Below are 20,629 nucleotides of genomic sequence, written 5' to 3'. Positions count from 1 at the left end.
AATTATTTAAATATTTAAATTAGGTTAAAAATTAAATTCTTATTTTAAACTCAATTTTATTTTTAAAAAAAAAACCCTGATAACAGAGAACTCAAAAAACTCAGTTTAATAATTTTTCAAGTTATATTTTGATTATTAAAAATATTTTAATGCCAAAAATGTTATTTATCCTTAAAAATCAACTTAAGTTACGAAATGAACTCAAAATGCTTTGGAGTTTTTATGGTGAGTTCTCTGGATCCTAAAATATAGTACAGATAAAAAATCAAGTCATTTTGTTGTTCGTATTTTTCAAAATTATTTATTTTAGTGATTTAGGTTTCGTAAAGATTAGGTGTATTTTGAATGACTTGGCTCATGAGAAATTTTCCTAAGGGCTCTCTAGTCATCATAAACCATCCAAAATTTTCTTGGATTTTTTTAAGTAACATGCTAATTTACATGATTATTTTAAGCAAATAATGCACATAAACTTGAAAAATATGATTCTTTGTCTAAAGACCTCCTCTGACTTCAAAAAACCAAGGAATGTTCCCTAAGATAGAGGCAACAACATGCTAAAATTTCAAGCCATGGTGATATTACTACATGCATGGAGAATCAAAACATCCAAATCAGTTCTTAATTAATTAAAAATAAAATATGCATCACATGGACTTAAAAATATTCCACATTATTCTCCTCTGTTCACAGAGCAAGAGGGTATTTTTATTTTATTTTTGTGACTTTTCTACACCAAGATATAGATTTTTAAAGCTAGGGATCATTTTCTAATTTTTTAACTCCCGATTTATCTGTTTAAACGCGTGGCGCTACATCAACTTACGGCGGCTCCGAAGCTCCACGCAGCGTGCTCCCGTTTGACGCCACCGTCCACCTCAGCACTGACTCGGCCCGCGATTTATGTTCTGAAGTGCTTTCCGGTTTGATCTTGACCGTCCATCTGATACACGCGCGATTGGACGGCTTCCCGTCTTCGTCCCCGATAGCCTAGCCCGAGAACCGTTCATATTCTAGCCTTAAGATCTCTCTCATTTCTTAACCAAATTGGATGAATTTTTTTTAAAATGCTCGCCTAAACTAGACGATCACATCCATAAGGTGATCAAGTCATCAAATTAACTCTAAGGAAATGGAGAATCAAAAGAGGCTCGAGAGGGGGAGAGATTTTATACCTTTGCTCTGAGAAGTGAAGCTTCGATCAGAGAGTCTTTGCACGTTCGTTGTGATCCAAAGAGGCTAGAGATTGAGTCTCTAATCTTAGTTTAAGGGCTAGGTATGATTTTGATCACGATCGGATTTGGGAGTTGGTCTAGAGCTATGGTAGGGGCTCTGTGAGAAGGGAATTTGATGGGGCTTAAGCTTCTTTCAGTGTTGTGAAGGTGTGGGTAAAGTTAATTTGAGTTTGGTGGATTTTGGAGGTGTATTAGGCTCTGTCCTGGTTTCCGACAAAATTTTGAGCTCGAAATTGAACTCCGACAGTGGAAATTGGTGAGGGAAAACAGTTGGAATGCACTGAGAGGACTTATGAAAGCTCTGTGGTCAGTTTGGAGAGGTATCTTGAGTTCAAGTGAATTTGAGTTTAGAATTTAAATTGGGGGAGATTGGATAGACATTTGAGGTAATTTGGGGAAAATATGGGCCTTTAAAGGGCAATTTGGGGGTTTTGCTCAAAGATGGTTAAATTTGCCAAATTGGGTCATGTGATAGTTGAGAAAAATTAAAATAGAAATATTTGGGAGGTTTTGGAAATTTTTGGGATTTTTAAGAATTTTTGGAATTTTAGGATAAGGAGGGGTATTTTGGTAATTTGGCCAATTTTGGTGATTTAGGGTAGTTTGGGTGTTTTCAAGGTGTTTGAAATTATTTTTGGACCAAGTTGGGTATTTTGGGTAGATTTGGAAATTTTGGTCAAATTTGAGGTTCTAAAGGTACTAGGTAATTTGGGGGAATTTATGAGCAAAATGCTATATTGGGTGCCTTGGTAGAGTTGGAGCGCCGACCACCATCAATAAGCCATGGACCAATGGAAACCTCATTTTGGGTCCTCTATGTAGTGGTCTTAGCCAAACCCTAGCCTAGGGCTAGTGGGTTTAGGGGACCACCTACAGGAGTCTCCCAAAAGTATCAAGGGACCAGAGCCTAGAAATTCTGGGTTTAGGGTAGTGAGTGATTGTGAGTGTAAGTGATTGCAAGTGAGTGTCTAAGCCCTAGACCAACGCCTAGGGTTAACCTTAAGGTCAAGCAATCCTAAGGGTAATTCATCTTGAGTTCCCCCATAGTGACCCCACCTACTGACCCCACCTACTGCTAGAGGTTAGGACCAATATGTGGAACTTCAAGTTGAGTAAAGAAGAGTGTAGAATTTGTAATGATGAGGGTTCCTTGTCTAGTTTTCTAAGAATAGTCAATGGGAAAGTCTTATGGCTAGATCTTAGGCTACTAAAGAGGAAAAACTAAACCTCAACTAAAAGAGAGGTCAACAATAACGTAGCTTAGTTAACCTAAGGTCGATTCCTTAAAATACTAGAAAGTCACGATGAATTTTCTAGCCTTCCACCATAGAGTTACCTTCTTGTGATAGCCTTCTAATTGGCTCAATTTTAAATTTAAGGCACAAAGCCCTAGATCAAATTGGTAAGAATCTAAACTGTACCCCAGAAACACAAATTTACACCCATCAACGAATATCTCTCTAACATTGCATTGAATATTAGGACAACTCTTCCTTCACTCACAAGTTCAATGTGATTCCTCCTAGTTGTTAAGGCCATAGCCCTCCCGGATCATTATGGTTTACAAAAAATTTTAACATGCTAATTGGCCAGATTGAATATTTAAATTAAGTATGAAGTAAGAACCATTACTTTGACATGCATCATAGCATCGTAAACATTCATTCAATTCATTACAAAGGAAAAGTACAATAATTTTATTTCACTAAACAGGTGTCACACATAATAGAAAACTTCATTAAATTAAAGAAAATTCAAGAGGTAAGTATTTACAACAACTGCAAGATAATGAAGAACACAATACTTAGTTTTTTTCTCTAAAGGAATAATGAAAATCTCTTCAATAAAGTTATATGTTGATCCATATAATGCTAGTACAATCCCTTACAGATATTTCTCAAAATCCCATCTCTAATCTCTGTAGGAAATGTAAGAATCTACATTTTCTACTCCTATTTATGACCTCTCAGCATTCTTGGAATATTATAGGACTTAAAAATGTCAAAAAGTCCACCCTTTTGGCCAAGAGACAAAGAGAGTCGCTCAAATGGGCACACCCTTAAAATAACCCTCGAAATCCTCAAGCGTCACTTCAGATGTCCATTCAAAATTCGTCCAAATACATTGTATTTAAAAAAAAATGATTATGCCACCTAGGCGCCCAACTGTGGTGTCTAGGTGCCCAACCTTGGCATCTAAGCGCCCAACCGTGGCATCTAAGTGCTCAATTGTGACATCTAGGCGCAGGCCTTCTACAAGCCTGAAATAACTCTGGCCACGTATAAGGTCTAGCGCTTAGGAGCTAGAAGTCACTGCCTCGGCGCGAGTTCACTTTGTTCTCCTTTGCTTCATTTGACCCTATTTTGCTCCATTTTCACTAATTATTCTCCAAAACTCCATATCTTGTACATAAAATAAAAAACACGTAAAATACCTTCCTCTAAAGTGCAATACTATTAAAAATGAGTATAAAAAGTATGCAAAAAAAAAAATAATAAATTTTTAGGCGTGTTAGGTATCAAGGGAGAAATGAGGGAAAGAGGAAAGAGAAGGCTGCATGACAACATATTTCTTTTGGAAGAAGGATATTTTAATAAATAATATGACTCATGTTCAAAGTTAACAATATGTCCTTTAATTAAATAATTACAAGTTGTTTTTCGAGTAACGACAATGAATGTACCCAATCCACCAAACAAATTTGTAAAATAATTAAATTAATTTTTTACTTTTGTCCTAATGATTGTGGGAGAATGGAGACTAAGTCATTGTTGTTGGATCTCAAATCCTTCTTGTCGGCTCTATGCTTGCACCGAATGAGGAAGCCACATTATCTCTCTTGATTTCCCTACTTAGATGGTTGCCTCCACCGAGATTAGTATTTCTTTGACCTTTCTCCTCTTCATTTCACACTCTTTTAAGCCCCAATTCAAGTCTCATGTAATATATTTAGATTATTCTCAATGGACAAAAGAAACTGTCTAGTGGGGGAACCCGCTATAAATTTTGCTTCAATAGAACCAACCTTCGATAGGGTAGAGGCAGCGAACGAGCAATGAAAATATGGAGGTTGATCCAAAGAAAACAAATGCAAAGAAACCAACCACTCCTCGTAAGTCGCACTCTACTTGCACTGATCATTTGTCCTATTAAGTGATGGTCAAGGATGTGATAACTTCACATAAAGAGAATTCAAGATCAAGCTAGTATGCCACTATTAAGTTTCTCGAGGACATGAACTATGAGAAAATGTCTTCCAATTTTAAAAACTTATTTAGTAACACAAAAGCTCATTTAGAGAGATTCTAAACATAATAACTTCAAAAGTTTTATTAGAGTTTAAGATTGGAGGCTAGGTTACAACCCTCAACATTTCACAATGGAGGGAACACATTCGTGAATGTCTTCTCCACCCATGAATTCAGATGAAGATGTCCATTCTTCGTCGGAATATTCTCTTAGTTTATTTTCCATTTCTTACTTGTCAGTGGTCAATTTCAATAATATTGTACATTTCTGTTACTTCTAATATTTGTTTGGTCTTATGGACAAGATCATTTTGAATGAATGGTTAATTATATGATAAAATATTAATTAATTAATTAATTAATGATATTAGATTAATAAACATAGTTAATTATTTTGTTAATAATCAATTAATAATTCTTGTGCTTCTAAATAGCTCCATTTGGAGGAAGACATTGGGAAATGAAATGAAAATGTGATAAGCTTCCCTCCCTTTTTTTTTATTTCTTCTTCTCCACAATTTTCTATTTCTATAGTTCCTTACATCCTCAAATGTCCTTTGTCTTCTTCATTCGTGTTTCTTTTATCTATTCTTCCCCCAACCCATTTTCTAGAGTTGTCGACATTCTCGAATTGTCGTTTATCAAGCTTCATGAAATGAGTTTGAATCAATATGCTATTGATTCTCCTACTATAAAATTATGTTTTATTTAGACATATAACTTACACGCATTTACAAATATCTTACATTTGTTCTGTATTGTTTGACGGCCTAAAATAACAGTTGATGGTCATTTGAGATAATTAGCACTTCCCCCAACATTTAAATTTTATTAATTTCTAGTTCATATAAAAAGTTACAGTGAGAATGTAGGAATATTTTCATTCACCATAACAAACTGATAAGGTATACAAAACATAGGTAATTAAATATCCCAATTTTTATGATTTTGCCACTATTTCTTACATTCATCCGTCTTTAATTCCAATTCGTTCACAATTATTATGTGCCATCATGTAAGAGATATGAATTGTTGAACAAATTAGAAAGTTTGTTATTCAAAATTCAGAATATATATCTCGTTTAATTTGTATGTTCTCTGAAGAAAGATGATCGGGAACACTATACTAGTTTTGATGTCTATACTTTAACGAAAATTTTGGAATTTTATGTGGATATCTATGAAAATTGTGATTATTATGTTGTACTTTTATAATATTTTTCAAAAATTTTCTTCAAATATTGTTATTTAATATCAGCCTAACTTTCCCAAGATTTGTTAAAACAAAATTTACAAAATTTGCTGAAGTTTACTAGGATTAAATCTCAAAAGTTGCCAAACAAACCGTTAGTTTAAACTCGTAAAGCAGAGTCTGGACCCATTCCACTCATTGGTGGCATATGATTTTGAAATTAAATTCAGTAGTGAAATACTGCTTATATGAAATGAAATTCTACTACCAAGCGTTTACTAATGGATCAATCAATATAATTTTCATTCAACATTGAAACGGAACAAACTCTTTCGCTCTCTCAAAATATTATATTTATATGCATGCAATAAAATTAGGCTTCGAACACCCAGTCCACATCACCCACATCAAAAGCCAAAAAAAGAAGAGTTTCAAATCTAAATATCACAATCACTGAGGCTTGAAGAAGCGAAACTTGATACCCGACTCGATGAGCCTCCACAATCCTCCAACAATCAGCACGACACTGAGGCCCATCCCCAGGACCCCCAACGCCCAATTAATATACCAATTGGCACTATATTTATTGGGTTTCCTTACCAGAATCCACATGAAGCAGGGGTAAGCCAATGTGACCGGCAACGAGATCCCGCCCATGAGCCCCGCCAGATCCGACAGGAAGGGAAATGCCACCGCAAGGAGAAACGCGATCGCTCCAAAGAATGCCCGGAAGCCAGATCGCAGCCATCGGGGGCAACGCTTGTTCTTCTTGCTTGTGTAGCCCGCCTCCATGTTGTCGAAGATAGGCATTGCGTAGATCTGGAAGGAGCTGAGGCAGCTGAGGACGACAAGCAGGGTGGTCAAGCCGAGCACCACGTTGGAAGTGTCGCGGCTGTGGAATTGGTAGAGGGCTTGGAGAATCCCGCTCGATGGTATCTGAGGTCATTAGAGCTCGTTTAAGAGAAAGATGGTACGTAGAACTGGAATTGGAGGAGTTTTCTGCAGATTTACTTGCCTGGTTGCCGTAGGACCAGAAACCGCCAATTGCGATGGGAAACATGCAGAACGCTACGAGGAGGTAGGCGGCCTTCATTCCTCGCCACATTGGGATGCGAGAGGGATGCTTCAGAGTTGATGGCATGGTCGCCTGTGGTGAGTTGCAGAGTAAAACTTCAGTAAACGACTACTCAATGATTAGTTAGATTCAAGTTTTAAGATTGGGACGAGCATGTGTACATTTTAGAGAAAACTTTCAATAAGCCGATGTAAAATCACAATTAAGCAGAACTTTTATTCGAATATGTATAGATGCTGTAAAGACAAGTGTGATGTGCGTTGTAAAAATTTTATATTAAACTGTAGATCGATTTAATAAACACTGATTGTCTTTTCCTATCTCCAAATTAAATTCAAGATTTTTTATGACTTGTTACAGTCAACAACAACTCCAGTGACTAGCAAGATACTTCAACCGATCTAAAAAAACATCATTATCCTAGCCCGTAATAGTCTGCGTAGCTTTATTGACTAAAATTCTTCAATTTGTCAAAAAAATTGGCCAATGGGGATGTCACGTGTCGGGCAGAGTTCGCCGATGTGGATTAACTCGATTCATTCAATTTTTAAAATTGGGGGTATCAAAAACTAAAAAGATTATTAACTCGATTTATTCAATTTTTAAAAAACTCAGCTTTTGTATTGATTAAATTTTTTCTTTTTAATTTTAAACATGTAGTTAGTAATTAAAAACATAGATTAAAAATGGGTAAATTAATTAAAGTATTATGTCCCAAAATTCTAAGTTTGAATGATACTCAAAATATTCAAACGTTAAGGATCTAAATTTGAATATTATTTCTCAAGTTAATGAAAATTAATTATTATCATATAAATTAGATAAAAATAATTTTAGTATTTACCAAATCAGCCGGGGAACTTAAACCTCTTTGGGGCAAAATTTTGCACTTTCCAAACCTAGTAATTCCTAATAAAAAAGAAGAACTTACCTGTATTTCTAAGACGAGATTATGTCCTCTAAAGGAAAAAGCGATGATGCCGATAGCATTAATGACATCAAGCACTCTATCAACACTCATTCCCGGATGCACATGAGCATAAGAAACGTCGGCCAGCCTTCCCCGACCGACCGACACAACCCAGATTATAGTGCAGTAAGAAACAGCTGAAACGGCTCCAACCAGCGATACTCCAGCAATGGAGTTTAGGTTTGGAAGCTGCGAGAGAATAACAGCCAAGCAGGTGAAGACTAGATACCATTCCGCAGTAGTGAGCGGCTTGGACTCACAGTTTGGGCCGCAAACCAGGTTGAAGAAGAGCTTCAGACTCCCACCACCGAGCACAATGATGGCAGAACTAATGCCAGCCGAGAGGTACATTATGGGGAGATAAGCTAACAGATTTCCCAGCCTTTTTCCTGCAGTTTTGTATGTTAACATCTGACATAACGAGTCTATATATATATGTAGTATTGGGGTTGGTTACTTACCAAATGCGTCATTTGTTAGCTGAAGGTATCTGCTGTAACGAATTCCAGGTACTGATTCGTGAAGTTGAATAAGTACCCAAAGAGTGTAGAGTTGCCAGATGAATGCCAAGGATAAACATATTATCCCCCATGTCCTGCATTATAAGACGGCGCATAACATATTTAGCATAATGTTTTTTTAAAAAAAAATTGAAGTTTAATTGTTAGAGGGAATACATATAAATATAGTTGTATGTTCGTAAATCTCCCTAAAAGTTATTGAATTTTTTTTTAGATTATATATATGTGAGAAGGTTATATTATAATATTATATTATCTGACTATTTTTTATGGGGTTTTTTTGGGATTAAAGGAGAATTTAGTTCGTATCGGATGATTTGTGTGTAAGCTTTTGTTTATGTGCATCTAGCATAGGAATGAATGAACGGAAGGTTTATCTACGGGAGCCGTAGAGTATATTATTATGGCTTGCTTTAATCATCTTTTACGAATGCTATGAGATGTCTCACTCTTTTTTCTCTAATGTAACTGTCTTCAGTTAGGGCCTTGGGGGTATCGAAATTAGTTACCTTTCACTCGATAATAAATAAATCCAGTTAATAGTAGCACAAATCACTTGAAATGTTTAATATTTACTTTTACATTATTACAAATTTTTTCGAGCAGGATGAACAAACGAACTTAATATTTTAATAATTTTCATTTTATTTTCAACCACTTTACAATTTGAAGCACTTTAAAGTTTTTTAATTTAACATTAATTATCATGAAAAGTATAAACAATAATCGCATGGTTAAATTTAATTATCTTTTTAAAAGCATAAATTAATTAGTGAACTTTTCAGAAAAAGAGTGGACCAAGCTGTCAGAAGTTACTCCTTTGCAGCAACTTGCAATCTTGCATGATGGATCTATTTTAATTGCACTGCAGGCCTACTCTGCCTGTTTTTTTTCATTTTTTACACAAAAAGTTTTAAATCTTTTATTGACCAGAATTTACGAATGGTTAAATTTTAGGGAATTTATATACCGACCACATAATTCATACCAATTTACATATCTAATATCTAAAATTTGTACTTATATTTATAATAATTTGGTTTCATAAAATTACACATGAAAAAAAATATTCTATTTTTAAAACGTTAATAAAAATGATTGTTATAGTTCTATATATATATATATATATATATATATAAAGAATGAGTAAAGGGTATTAGACGAGTCTGATCATTCATAGGTGTGCTAAATATTTAAATATCACACACTACACAATGAGAAATTCAAACCAATTACCTGAGGAGACTTACAAACGTAAGAGAGATAGCTCTACGAAAAAGTCACGTACTATATATACTTTTGTACATGAAAGTTTAGATGTTATATTTGACTATATCAATCAAGTATGCGGGTAAACGCCCATAATTTTTATGTTCCGTAAACATGATAAATTTTCTCTCTCTGAATATTTTATTAGCATATATAAATAAAGACAAATAAGAATGCATTTATTTGTTTAATATATAAATTATATTAAAGTCGAATTCCCTTCATTTGACTGAAGTGGGCTTCGTTTGGTGGAGCACGCGACATAAAAATCCACCTCTTTATATAGTCGTAGCTAGGTTGCTGAAAAATCAAGATCAACCAGTGGGAACGGCGGATAAAGCATCCAAAATTCTTTTAATAAATTTAAATTTCATTTCCGTAATATAATATTGGGCATTTACACGCTTACCGCATAATTCATATCGATTTACTTTGATAAGACTCCTAAAATTTATTTTCTTACATTTATACCACCCCGGTCTTTAATATCAGAAAAACATTATCACCAATTTAATTTTTTTAAGAAAATGAAATATTCCATTTTCACGCATACGTAAGGTTACAAGTGTGTAAAAATTAAAATTTAGGTGTTTGTTATGCAAATCCATAGAAATTGAGTAGCATTTATGTAAATCTTACTATATATTATATAAGAATAATTTGCAAAGGTACTGCACAGTTTTTATATATTTACATATCTGACAGCAAATCTTTGATTCTTAGAATTATAACATTTTACCATTTTATGAGAAGGTGTATTTTGTCTTTAATAAACTAGTAATAGTGATATTTTGAATGTTATAAATAAAGTTTAGTGTTATAAATTGCAAGAATTAAAATTCAGGTATTACAATGTAAATATATAAGAATCCTGTGGTATGCATGTAAATAACAGTTTTAAAAGAGCATACAAACTAGAATTGATACGGTATTTTTAAAATCAATCAAACTAAAAGTAATTTTTTCATTTCCAAGTAAAAAGAATAACGGAGAAATTTCACAGAGCAAAAATAATATATTCTAACTGTAAAACACTTAAAGCAAATATATTTTTTTTGGTAACATGCCTTCTTCCAAAAAATTTTTTGGATGAAATAACTTATTTTAAAATTACACTGCTCAGGTAATAATTACGTAAAACAGGCTCATGAGCTATCCTATTGTGGGATAAAATATTTTTTTAAGCCAATAAATTAGGCTTGAGCCAATCTTGACTTGCACTCATTAACTCTTGAGTTAGTTAATTTTATAAATTTTCTTACAAAAAATTTAATCTAAGACCTAAAATGCAAAATTTTTACAAATAAAAATATTTCTCGTCATCTCAACTTCTTATAAATTATTATCTTTATCATTTATCTGGAAATCATTTAAATCTAAATTCTTTTCTTAATGTAATAATGTAAATTAAGTTATGAGCGGACTCGAATTCAAAAAATTCATCTTAATTTCAAACTTGAATCACATTAATTGATTAATAAAGCATAAGTTGGACCTATTGAATAGCTTAGCTCGTGTAAGTATACTGCTAACCTCTCCTCTCCCCATTCGCGAGTAGGCTTTGGTCGTTGGGGAAACGCATAAATTACATGTGAGAGAGTTGTATTGACTCAATATCTTCCACAATCGATGAAGCTACATGACACCGACGGTTTTAATATGTATTTTTAAAAAAACTGAAAACTATGCTCCTCCATTTAATAATCCAATATAAAGGCTTCCCCAAGACGGCGATAAACTTCTGTTTTAGTTGGAGTGAACTTTGATGTCTGGAAAATTTTTTTGTTTGGTGAAGTAGCAGGAGACGAACGCCTCTCAATTTTGTGCAAGAACAATAAAATTTGACTGTTTCAGTTTATAGTTGGCCTCCTCCAATTTGATGAACATAGATTTTAAAAGGAATTGGCTGAACGAAAACAGTATTTGAAACGAAGCCTAAGATTTCTGCATTATAAAGTCCTAACAACTGTTTTTTCGTAACTAAATTCCCACAATATTCACTTATGACATATTTATTATTAAAATGATGATTTAAAAGCAAGAAGCTAGTTCTTCCGAAAGCCAAGAATAATTTGCATTGAAGCATGTTGAGAGAAATAAACCGTCCATATAATATTAAAATTCCATTTAAGTTTATGATTATAGCTTAATTAAATAATTGCTAAGAAATAAAGAATCTATACCAGCCGAGGAAGATGAATGCTACAGGAAGAAGCAGTGCTTGGAACCCGATCCCGGAGCAGAGGCTGTGAAAAGCGGCGTAGTAAGCGTTTCCGTTCCTGGACTCAGTGATGGGAAGCCAAGCATCCTGTGGGTCGAGCTTGGTTATGTGGCCAACCTCCTCCAAGTACCCTTTCATGTTCGCCACTGCTTTTCTTATCGGGCTCGCCCTAGGAGTTACCCTCGCCGGCGATCTCCCTGCCATCGGCGACTGTATCAGAGACGGAGGGGCCGATATCACCGGCGAGAGCGGCACCGACCGCACTTCTGACACCTCTCCAGCCATGGATGAGTTGTGTAATTGCGTAAATATGTCTCTGTGATTTTAGAAGTTTTGGGCGAATGAGGAGTATATAAATAGACAAGACAAGAGCTCAATTGTAGAAAGGCAGAAGAATTGACGGATGGAGGAGCACGTGGACTTGAGGGGTTGGTAAGACATGCTGCCCGGCTGAGCCGCCATGGAGATTAATCAGAGGAATCGGCTAAAACAGCCGTGAACTAATTGGGCTGATTGGTTGGTAAGGGGCAAAAATTGGACTTAACAAAGAAAAATAGTCGATTATTTTATGTTGAATGAAAAATTTTTAGTGATAACTTTTTTATGTAAGTTTGAATGAAAATTTAGCAAGAAAAAGTTATATATTGAATTTTTAGGCGAAGGGGTTTCTTCATGGAAAATTTTGGGGAAGAAAAATAAAATGGGGCTAGCTTATTTGAAATAGGGTTATAGTGCGAGTCAAGGATTTATTAGTGTTGAATCCTAAACTATGTGGGAGACGCCCACGAAATAGAGTATAGAAAAGAGGAAAAGAGAACAGAGAGCAAAGCAATGAACAGGATGTTAAATTTTTTATTGTGGCCCACAGTGCCCACAAACCCACTAATGGGGGTCATTTACTTTAAAAATATATGACAATTAATTAATTAAATTATTCTAAATCCTTTTTATAACACCTTATGGACGGTAATTACTTGCATGTGTCATTTTCTTAATAATAAATATCAATTAATTAATTAAATGATCATAAGTCCTATTAGTCAGTAACCCCTCTGATTGATGGTGGTTAAATAAGACATAACTCGTAGAAAAATCTTCTCTTTTCTTAACAGAATCGTGTCTTTCTTTCCATCAGAAAGTATAAAAAGTTTCAGGGGATTAGAAAGAGAAACTCCATCTCCTGAGATCCGATTATACAATCATAAATACATGTATGTTTTTCACTTATAAATGAATATGTAAAAATCATGAATTCAATGATCTTAAACATTATATGCATAAAGTGTTTAGGTCATAAAATTGGATCACAAATGAAAAGTTCTAACATGTGGTATCTGAGCCTTCATTGTTGAATTTGTGATTTTTCATTACTTTTACTTATATTAGTTATATTAGATTTTCGTTGTAAATTAGGTCTTGGAATTAGATCACTCGAGTTAATTAGTTAATCAAGAAATTATTTAGTGTTTTGTTAGACTGTGAATTTGTTTCTTTAAGTTTGGCCTTCTTCGCTAATCTATCTACCCAATAATTTATGTTATTATTAATTTATTTTAAAAATTATATATTTTTTTTGATTGAAATTATTGTTTATTTGATGTCTATATTATGTTTAAATTTCTTTGTCACCAAAGTGACCAAATTAGTATGTTTAAGAGATGTGAAATTAAATAAATTCAATTACTAATAAGTATGTGATAATGAAACAATTTTGTATTTTATTATAGGTATATTAAAATTCATTTATTATAAATTATTTTTGGATTGCCCTAAGGATGATTATTTGTTTTAAAGTCTTTGAATATAATTGTGGCATATTTATATTGATTTATATATGGGTTGTCTCCCACAAAGCACTTGGTTTAACGTCGTCAGCCTGATATATCATTTGTTTAGTTGAGTTCACTTAACATTAAAACTTCTTTAAATTGTATGTGTCATTCATAATAATGTTTTAATCGATGCCCATTAACTTTAAATATCTTTGCAGTTTTAGAATCCTTAATAACAGCAGTTCCATAATGATAGGCTTCAATCACTTTAAATGGTCCTAACCATCTAGATTTCAGTTTTCTTGGAAATAATCTTAATCTTGTATTATATAATAGAACTTCTTGTCCAGGTTCAAACTTATTATTAATAATCTTCTGATCATGCCATATTTTCATTTTCTCATTATAGCTTTTTGCATTATCATATGCTTCATTTCTGATCTACTTAAGTTCATTGAGTTGCGATAATTTTTTTTCTCACCAGCATCTTTTAGATTAAAAGTAAGTTCTTTAATAGCCCAAAATGCTTTATGCTCCAATTCTACTGGTAAGTGGCATGTTGTTCCAAAAATAAAATTGTATGGGGACATTCCTATATGAGTCTTATAAGCAGTTCTATATGCCCATAATGCAATATCTAATCTAGCAGCTCAATCCAATTTATAAGGATTTACAGTTTTTTAAAAAATTCGTTTTATCTCACGATTCGATATTTCTGCTAGACCACTAGTCTGAGGATCATAAACAGTAGAGAATATATGCATAATATCATATTTTCTTTATCAATTTATCGATTATCTTATTTCCAAAATAGGATTCTCCATCTGTAAAAATTACTCTCAGCATTCCATATCTTGTGAAAAATATTTTTATTTAAAAATTTAGAAACACTCTGAGCATCACATTTAGGTACAACAACAACTTCAATCCATTTGAACATATAATCAACAACAAGTAATATATATAAGTTTCCAAATGAAGGAATAAATGGTCCCATAAAATCCAATCCCCACTCATCAAAAATTTCAGCTTCTAATGTGTAATTTAGAAGCATTTCATTTCTTCTAGAAATATTTCCTATTCGCTGACATCAATCGCATGTTTTGATATATTCACTAACATCTATAAAAAGAGTAGGCTAATAAAATCCAGCTTGAAAATTTTATAAGCAGTTCTATTTATTCCAAAAACTCCTCCAAATTTAGAGTCATGACATCTTTCACTTATTTGTTGAGTTTCTTCATAAGGCACACACCTTCTAATGATTAGATCTTAACATTGTTTATTTAAATATATGTCATCCCAAAAATAGAATTTTGAATCATATATAAATTTCTTTAATTAGTGATTCTTAATATCTTATGGTAGAATATAACTTATAATATAATTTACTATATCGACATATCACGGTGTATTCATTTCATCAATACTATATAATTGTTCATCAGAGAAATTTTCTAAAATTTCATTTCCAAAATTAGTTAATATTTCCCAAAATTAGTTATTTCCAAAATTAGTTAATATTTCTTTTCTAGTTTAGAGAAATGATGAGCTATTTAATTATCATTTCCCTTTCTATTAAGTAATATAAAATCGAACTCTTGTAATAGAAGTATCCATCTAATTAACCTTGGTTTAACATCCTTCTTTTGTTTTAAGTATTTAATAGCAGAATGATTTGTATGCACTCTACATTTAGTTCCAATTATATAAGTTCTAAATTTATCAAAGGCATAATCAACCGCTAATAAACTCTCTTTCAGTAGTACTATAGTTAATTTGAGCATCATTCAGAGCTTTACTAGCATAAAATATTATTTTTAAAATTCTGTTGTGCCTTTGTCATAAAACAGCTCCAATAACATAACCACTAGCATCACACATTATTTCAAATGATTTTTCCCAATTATATGGGACTATTATAGGTGCAGTGATTAATTTCTCTTTTAATAGTTTAAATGCTTTCATGCATTCCTAAATGCTTTCATGCATTCCTCATGCTTTCATGCATTCCTCATTAAATTCAAATTTTGTATCTTTTTCTAAAATTTGACATAATGACTTAGTTATTTTTGATAAATTCTTTATATAACACCTGTAGAAATCAGCATGTCCTAGAAAATTTTTTACAACTCTGACCGTAGTCGGTGGTGGTAATTTTTCAATAACTTGAACTTTTGCAGGATCTTCATGTTGACCTCACTTTTGGTTGAGGTTTAGTGTTTTTCGCTTTAATAGCCTAAGGTCTAGCCATAGGACTTTCCTATTGCTAAAACTAGTAAAGAAACCCTCACCATTAGAAATTCCAAACTCTTCTCTACTCAACTTGAAATTCCACATATTGGTCCTAACCTCCACACTTAGTAGGTGAGGTCATTATGGGGGAACTCAAGATGAGGCACCCTTAGGAATGCGGGGGCTGGACCTTAGGGTTGACCCTAGGTGTTGGTCTAGCGCTTAAGGTACATACTTGTTCTCACAATTACTCACAATCCTAAACTTAAACTTCTAAGCTTTGGTCCCTTGATACTTTTGGGAGACTCATGTATGTGGTCCCCTAAACCCACTAGCCCTAGGTTATGGTTTAGCTAAGACCGCTACATAGAGGACCCAAAATTGGGTTTCCACTGGTTCATGGCTTATTGATTGTGGTTGGCACTCCAACTCTACCATGATACCCAACCTAGCCTTTTGCCCATAAACTCCCCCAAATTACCTATATACCCTTGGCACCCCAAATTTGGCCAAAATTGCCAAATTTACCCAAAATAGCCAGATTGGTTCAAAAATCATTTCAAACACCTTGAAAACACCCAAACTACCCAAAATCACCAAAATTTGCTAAAGTACCAAAATACCCCTCCTTAGCCCAAAATTTCAAAAATTCCAAAAAAATTCAAAAAAATTCCCAAAACCTCCCAAGTATTCCCAATTTCATTTTCCCCACCTACCACAGGACCCAATTTGGCCAATTGACCCAATTTGGCCAATTTGACTACCTTTGACCAAAACCCCCAAATTGCCTTTTAAAGACCCGTTTTTTCCCAAATCTACCTCAAATGTCCATCAATTTGATCCCAATATCCCCAAATTTCAATCCCAAACTCAAATTCACCCTCAATGTGACCAAAATAAACCAAATCCAAGCTAAATTGGCCCATTCTTTGAGCCCAATTTTGATATAGGTCAAACCCCAAATTTGGGCACATGACCTAATGTCACCAAATTGAACCCATAGCCCACTCAATTGACCATAATTTATGTTGTAAACTCTTCATAATATTCCCAAAAATCAAACGTGACCTTCAATTGGTCTTAGTGAAACCTCAATTTTACTTAATTTCAACCCAAGTCCAAAAAAGACCCAAAATTTGCCCAAATTGACTGTCCCCAAATTTCACCAAATTAATTGTCTTAACCCCAAAATTGGCACCCAATTCAAGTTGAAAAATCTTCATGGCATATTTATTGACCATTTTCAACATTCAATTTGGACTTAGCCCAAGGCTAACCCAATCTAGACCCAAGTCTAGCCCAACATGCCTAAATTGACCAAATCTCCAAAATCCTTCAAATTGACCTTCCAATCCAATTGAACTTGAACTCAAACCCTTTCCATCCTTCAACAAAATTGTTCCTTACAATCACCTACACCAAATGCAATAATAAATTAGGACAATTGACATGAGTAGCCTAGCCCAAACCCAAGTTTTGGTCATTTTCACCCACTTGGACCCATGCACTAAATGTAGCCTAACCACCCCAAAGCCATCAAATTAACTCCTCCACAGCAATTAGTTGGACACTAAGATTGAGCCAAAAATCATCTAACCCAAGCTAGATGAGCCATGGACCAAGGGTCTCTCAAATTAAGGGATTTTATTTCCATTTTTTCTTAGGCTTAAGATATTTAGGCTTAAGATATCTTAAGATATCTTTGCCAAAATAATACCTCATTGCAATAAATTGCTGGGACATATTCCCTTAGGTTCCCTGACCTCCTAGCCACCTCCTCTTGCCATGGCCAACCGACCTAGTCACCGAAGAAGCCAAAACTGAGGGACATCTCCTCATGAACTTCACCAAAATCAAACCCAGAGGCCACCTCATACAAATCAAATGATAGAGCTCCTCTGCCCTCCACCTAAGTATCACAATACACCCAAACATTGGCCCTAAGAGCCACCCCTTAGCCATTTTTATAAAAACTCACCTCCACGGCCATGGGAGGTGTGCTGAAATTTCCTCTGAGAGACTTCCCCAAATTGATCCCAAAGCCTCTTTGAGACCTCCTCAGTGATATCCGACCACCACATTGCCTTGAATCCCCTTTGCTGGAGCCCAATTTTGAGCTTGAATCTCTGCCTAAAACCATGACAGAGCTCATTACACTCCTACACTCCACAAAAAAAAATTAAACTTACCCACACCTTCATAACACTGAAAGAAGACAAAGCCTCATCAAATCCCCCTTCCACAGATTTTCTCCTTCGACAGAGCCCCTAGCATAGCTCTAGAACAACACCTGAAATCGGGCTTGGTCGAATTCCTACCTAGGCTTTGCACTACAGGTAGAGGCATAATCCTTAACCTCCTTGGACCCCAACGAATGTGCCGAGCACCCTGATCGAAGCTTCACTTCTTAGAGCTAAGGTATTGATCTCCTCTTCCTCCTGAGCCTATTTTGATTTTTCATTTGATTAGGCTTGATTTAATTGTTTGATTACTGTATGAATATGTTCGTCTCGCTTAAACGAGTCCATAAGAACAAACCCAAAGTGATTTGGTTGATTATAGGCCAAGATATTAGGCTTTTAGTGTAGACGGACACAGGATCACTCTATCGGGGATGATGTCGGGGAGCCGTCCGATCGCTCGTGTTTCAGATGGACGAAGGAGATCGAGCCGGATAGCGCTTCCTTGCATGGCATGAACCGCGGGCCGAGTCAACGGCTAAGTGGATGACGGTGTCCAACCAGAGCTCGCCACACGTACCTTCTGAGCTACCTAGAATCCAGTCAGCACCGCGCGTTTAAATAGAAAAATAGGGATTTTCTTATTTAAATAAATAGCCCTAGCGTTAAAAATTCATATCTGTTAAAAATTCATATCTTGAAATAAAATAAAAATACCCTTTAGCTTAGTGAACAGAGGAGAACAATGTGGAAATAATTTAAAGGCCATTTGATGCATTATTGAACAATGTGGAAATAATAGGAGAACAATGTGGAAATAATTTAAAGGCCATTTGATGCATTATTATTTTTAATTAATTAAACACTAATTTTAATGTTTTGATTCTCCATTCATGTAGGAATATCACCATGGCTTGAAATTTTAGCATGTTGTTGCCTCTATCTTAGGGAACATCATCTGATTTTTCCAAAGTCAAAGGAGGTCTCTAGATAGAGATCCATATTTTTCAAATTTATGTCTATTATTTGCATAAATTAATCATGATAATTAGCATGTTGTTTAGAAATTACCAAGAAAATTTTGGAAGGTTCACTATGACCAAAGGACCCCTTGGAAATAATTTCATGAGTTAAGTCATTAAGAATGCACTTAATCTTCACCAACCCTAAAACACAAAGAAAATTAATTTTTCGTAACATAAACATCTAAATGACTTGATTTTTAATCTCCACTAAAATACAAAGTCTAGAGAACTCCCCATAAAAATTTCAAAATATTTGGAGTTCATTTGGTAACTTAAATTGATTTTTCAAGTTAAATGACATTTTTGGCACTAAAATGATTCGTAATAATCAAAATATAACTCAAAAAATTATAAAAAACTTATTTTTTGAGTTTTATGTGAAAAGGGGTATTTTCTAAAAATAAAATGATATTTAAAATAAAAATTTAATTTTTAGTCTATTTTTAAATATTTAAATAATAAAAAAAAAGATAAAAATCATAAAAACAATAAAATTCATGGAAATGTTCTAAATTCCTTTATAAGCACTTAGAAACAATTGGGACATTATTTTCTGATTTTTCAAATAAAGATATTGAATTTTGAAGCTTAAAATAATTTTTAAAGGCTAAAAATGATTTTTTTTTGCTAAAATAATTCCAATTATTTAAAGAAAAATAAAAAAAAATGTAAAATTTATTTCTCTGTGTTCCTTGACATTAGAGAGATTTATTAAGAATATAAAACTTAATTTTTCACATTTAAAATATTTTATGTATAATAAACACTCAAAATATTAAATATAATTATTAAAATTCAAATAAAATTCAACAATCATGAAATTTGGTCTAAAGACTTCTCTGGTCTAAGCCTACCTTGAGTAAAAATTTCAAGGGATTAGGATTTACTTTGGTTAAGTTAAGAATTTTCTTTGAAAAATCCTACTTTTACATTAAAAATAATTATATAGATAAATTAAATTTTAAAAAATCACACTTTCTCCTCTGATGTCTCAATTTACCCATGAGTGAGGTAGGATAAAAATTCTAAAGTCATTTAGATTAAAGTTGATGAATGATTAAAGTTGATGAATTATGAAGATGAATTATGAAGTGTTAGAGCGTCAGGGAAAGACGTGTAATTTTGTAAATTTAGCCTTAATTAACATTTATGCCTAATTTCAGAAAGAAGAATGGGAAATCTTTTATTTTAATTAACATATTTGGATGTTTGAAACACAAGGGGTTAACTAGTAGAAACCAACCTCACTTGTCCTAATTAAAAAAGATAAATTTGCAATTTCCTTAATATACATAAATTTTGGAGTCTAGCAGATTAAATGATCCTAGATTTAGGGGTATGATTTTGGGTGTTAATAAATCACTAATTTAATACCATCACTAATTTAATCACTAATTTAATACCCATATTTGATGAACAAAAAAAAAAACAAAAACATGGATTATCACCATCACTTATAAGTTAATTTAATTTGTAATGACTAAGACACTCACCAAAATCTTAAGGGCTTAGTAGTGACTTAGGCTAAATCAAGTTTCATTTAAATAAGGATTAGAAAAGTAAACATCATTGAAAATTAAAAAATCTTTCGAACACTACAAGCCCAAGTCAAAATTTGGTCTTAAACTTGTCTCTTTAAGGGTCTTCACCCACATAATTCTTAAATTGAATTACGAGTGATAATTA

The 20,629-nt window shown here is 33.5% G+C and overlaps 1 protein-coding gene across 1 annotated transcript; it reads right to left on the bottom strand.

Annotated features, from left to right (window-relative positions):
* Window positions 1-6,005: 6,005 nt before the first annotated feature.
* LOC110033703 (lysine histidine transporter-like 8) lies at window positions 6,006-12,063 on the bottom strand. Its single transcript, XM_020737754.1, has 5 exons — window positions 11,694-12,063; window positions 8,182-8,315; window positions 7,682-8,109; window positions 6,691-6,822; window positions 6,006-6,611 (listed from the first exon to the last, which is right to left on the bottom strand). Exons 1-5 carry the CDS (start codon window positions 12,014-12,016, stop codon window positions 6,126-6,128), a joined length of 1,503 nt encoding a protein of 500 aa, XP_020593413.1. The 5' UTR covers window positions 12,017-12,063; the 3' UTR covers window positions 6,006-6,125.
* Window positions 12,064-20,629: the final 8,566 nt, after the last annotated feature.

The sequence above is a fragment of the Phalaenopsis equestris genome, unplaced genomic scaffold (genome assembly GCF_001263595.1).
Source record: "Phalaenopsis equestris unplaced genomic scaffold, ASM126359v1 Scaffold001260, whole genome shotgun sequence".
Taxonomy (NCBI): Eukaryota; Viridiplantae; Streptophyta; class Magnoliopsida; order Asparagales; family Orchidaceae; genus Phalaenopsis; species Phalaenopsis equestris.
Note: the sequence above shows the minus strand (reverse complement) of the source record. Positions and strands in the feature narration are given on the sequence as shown.

Excerpts from the sequence above, each read along its gene's own strand:
- LOC110033703 (XM_020737754.1), bottom strand. The coding sequence starts at position 12,016 with ATGGCTGGAGAGGTGTCAGAAGTGCGGTCGGTGCCGCTCTCGCCGGTG. Across the intron at positions 6,823-7,681 it reads ATCTCGTCTTAGAAATACAG|GCGACCATGCCATCAACTCT; the intron begins GTAAGTTCTTCT and ends AACTCACCACAG. Across the intron at positions 6,612-6,690 it reads TCTGGTCCTACGGCAACCAG|ATACCATCGAGCGGGATTCT; the intron begins GCAAGTAAATCT and ends TAATGACCTCAG.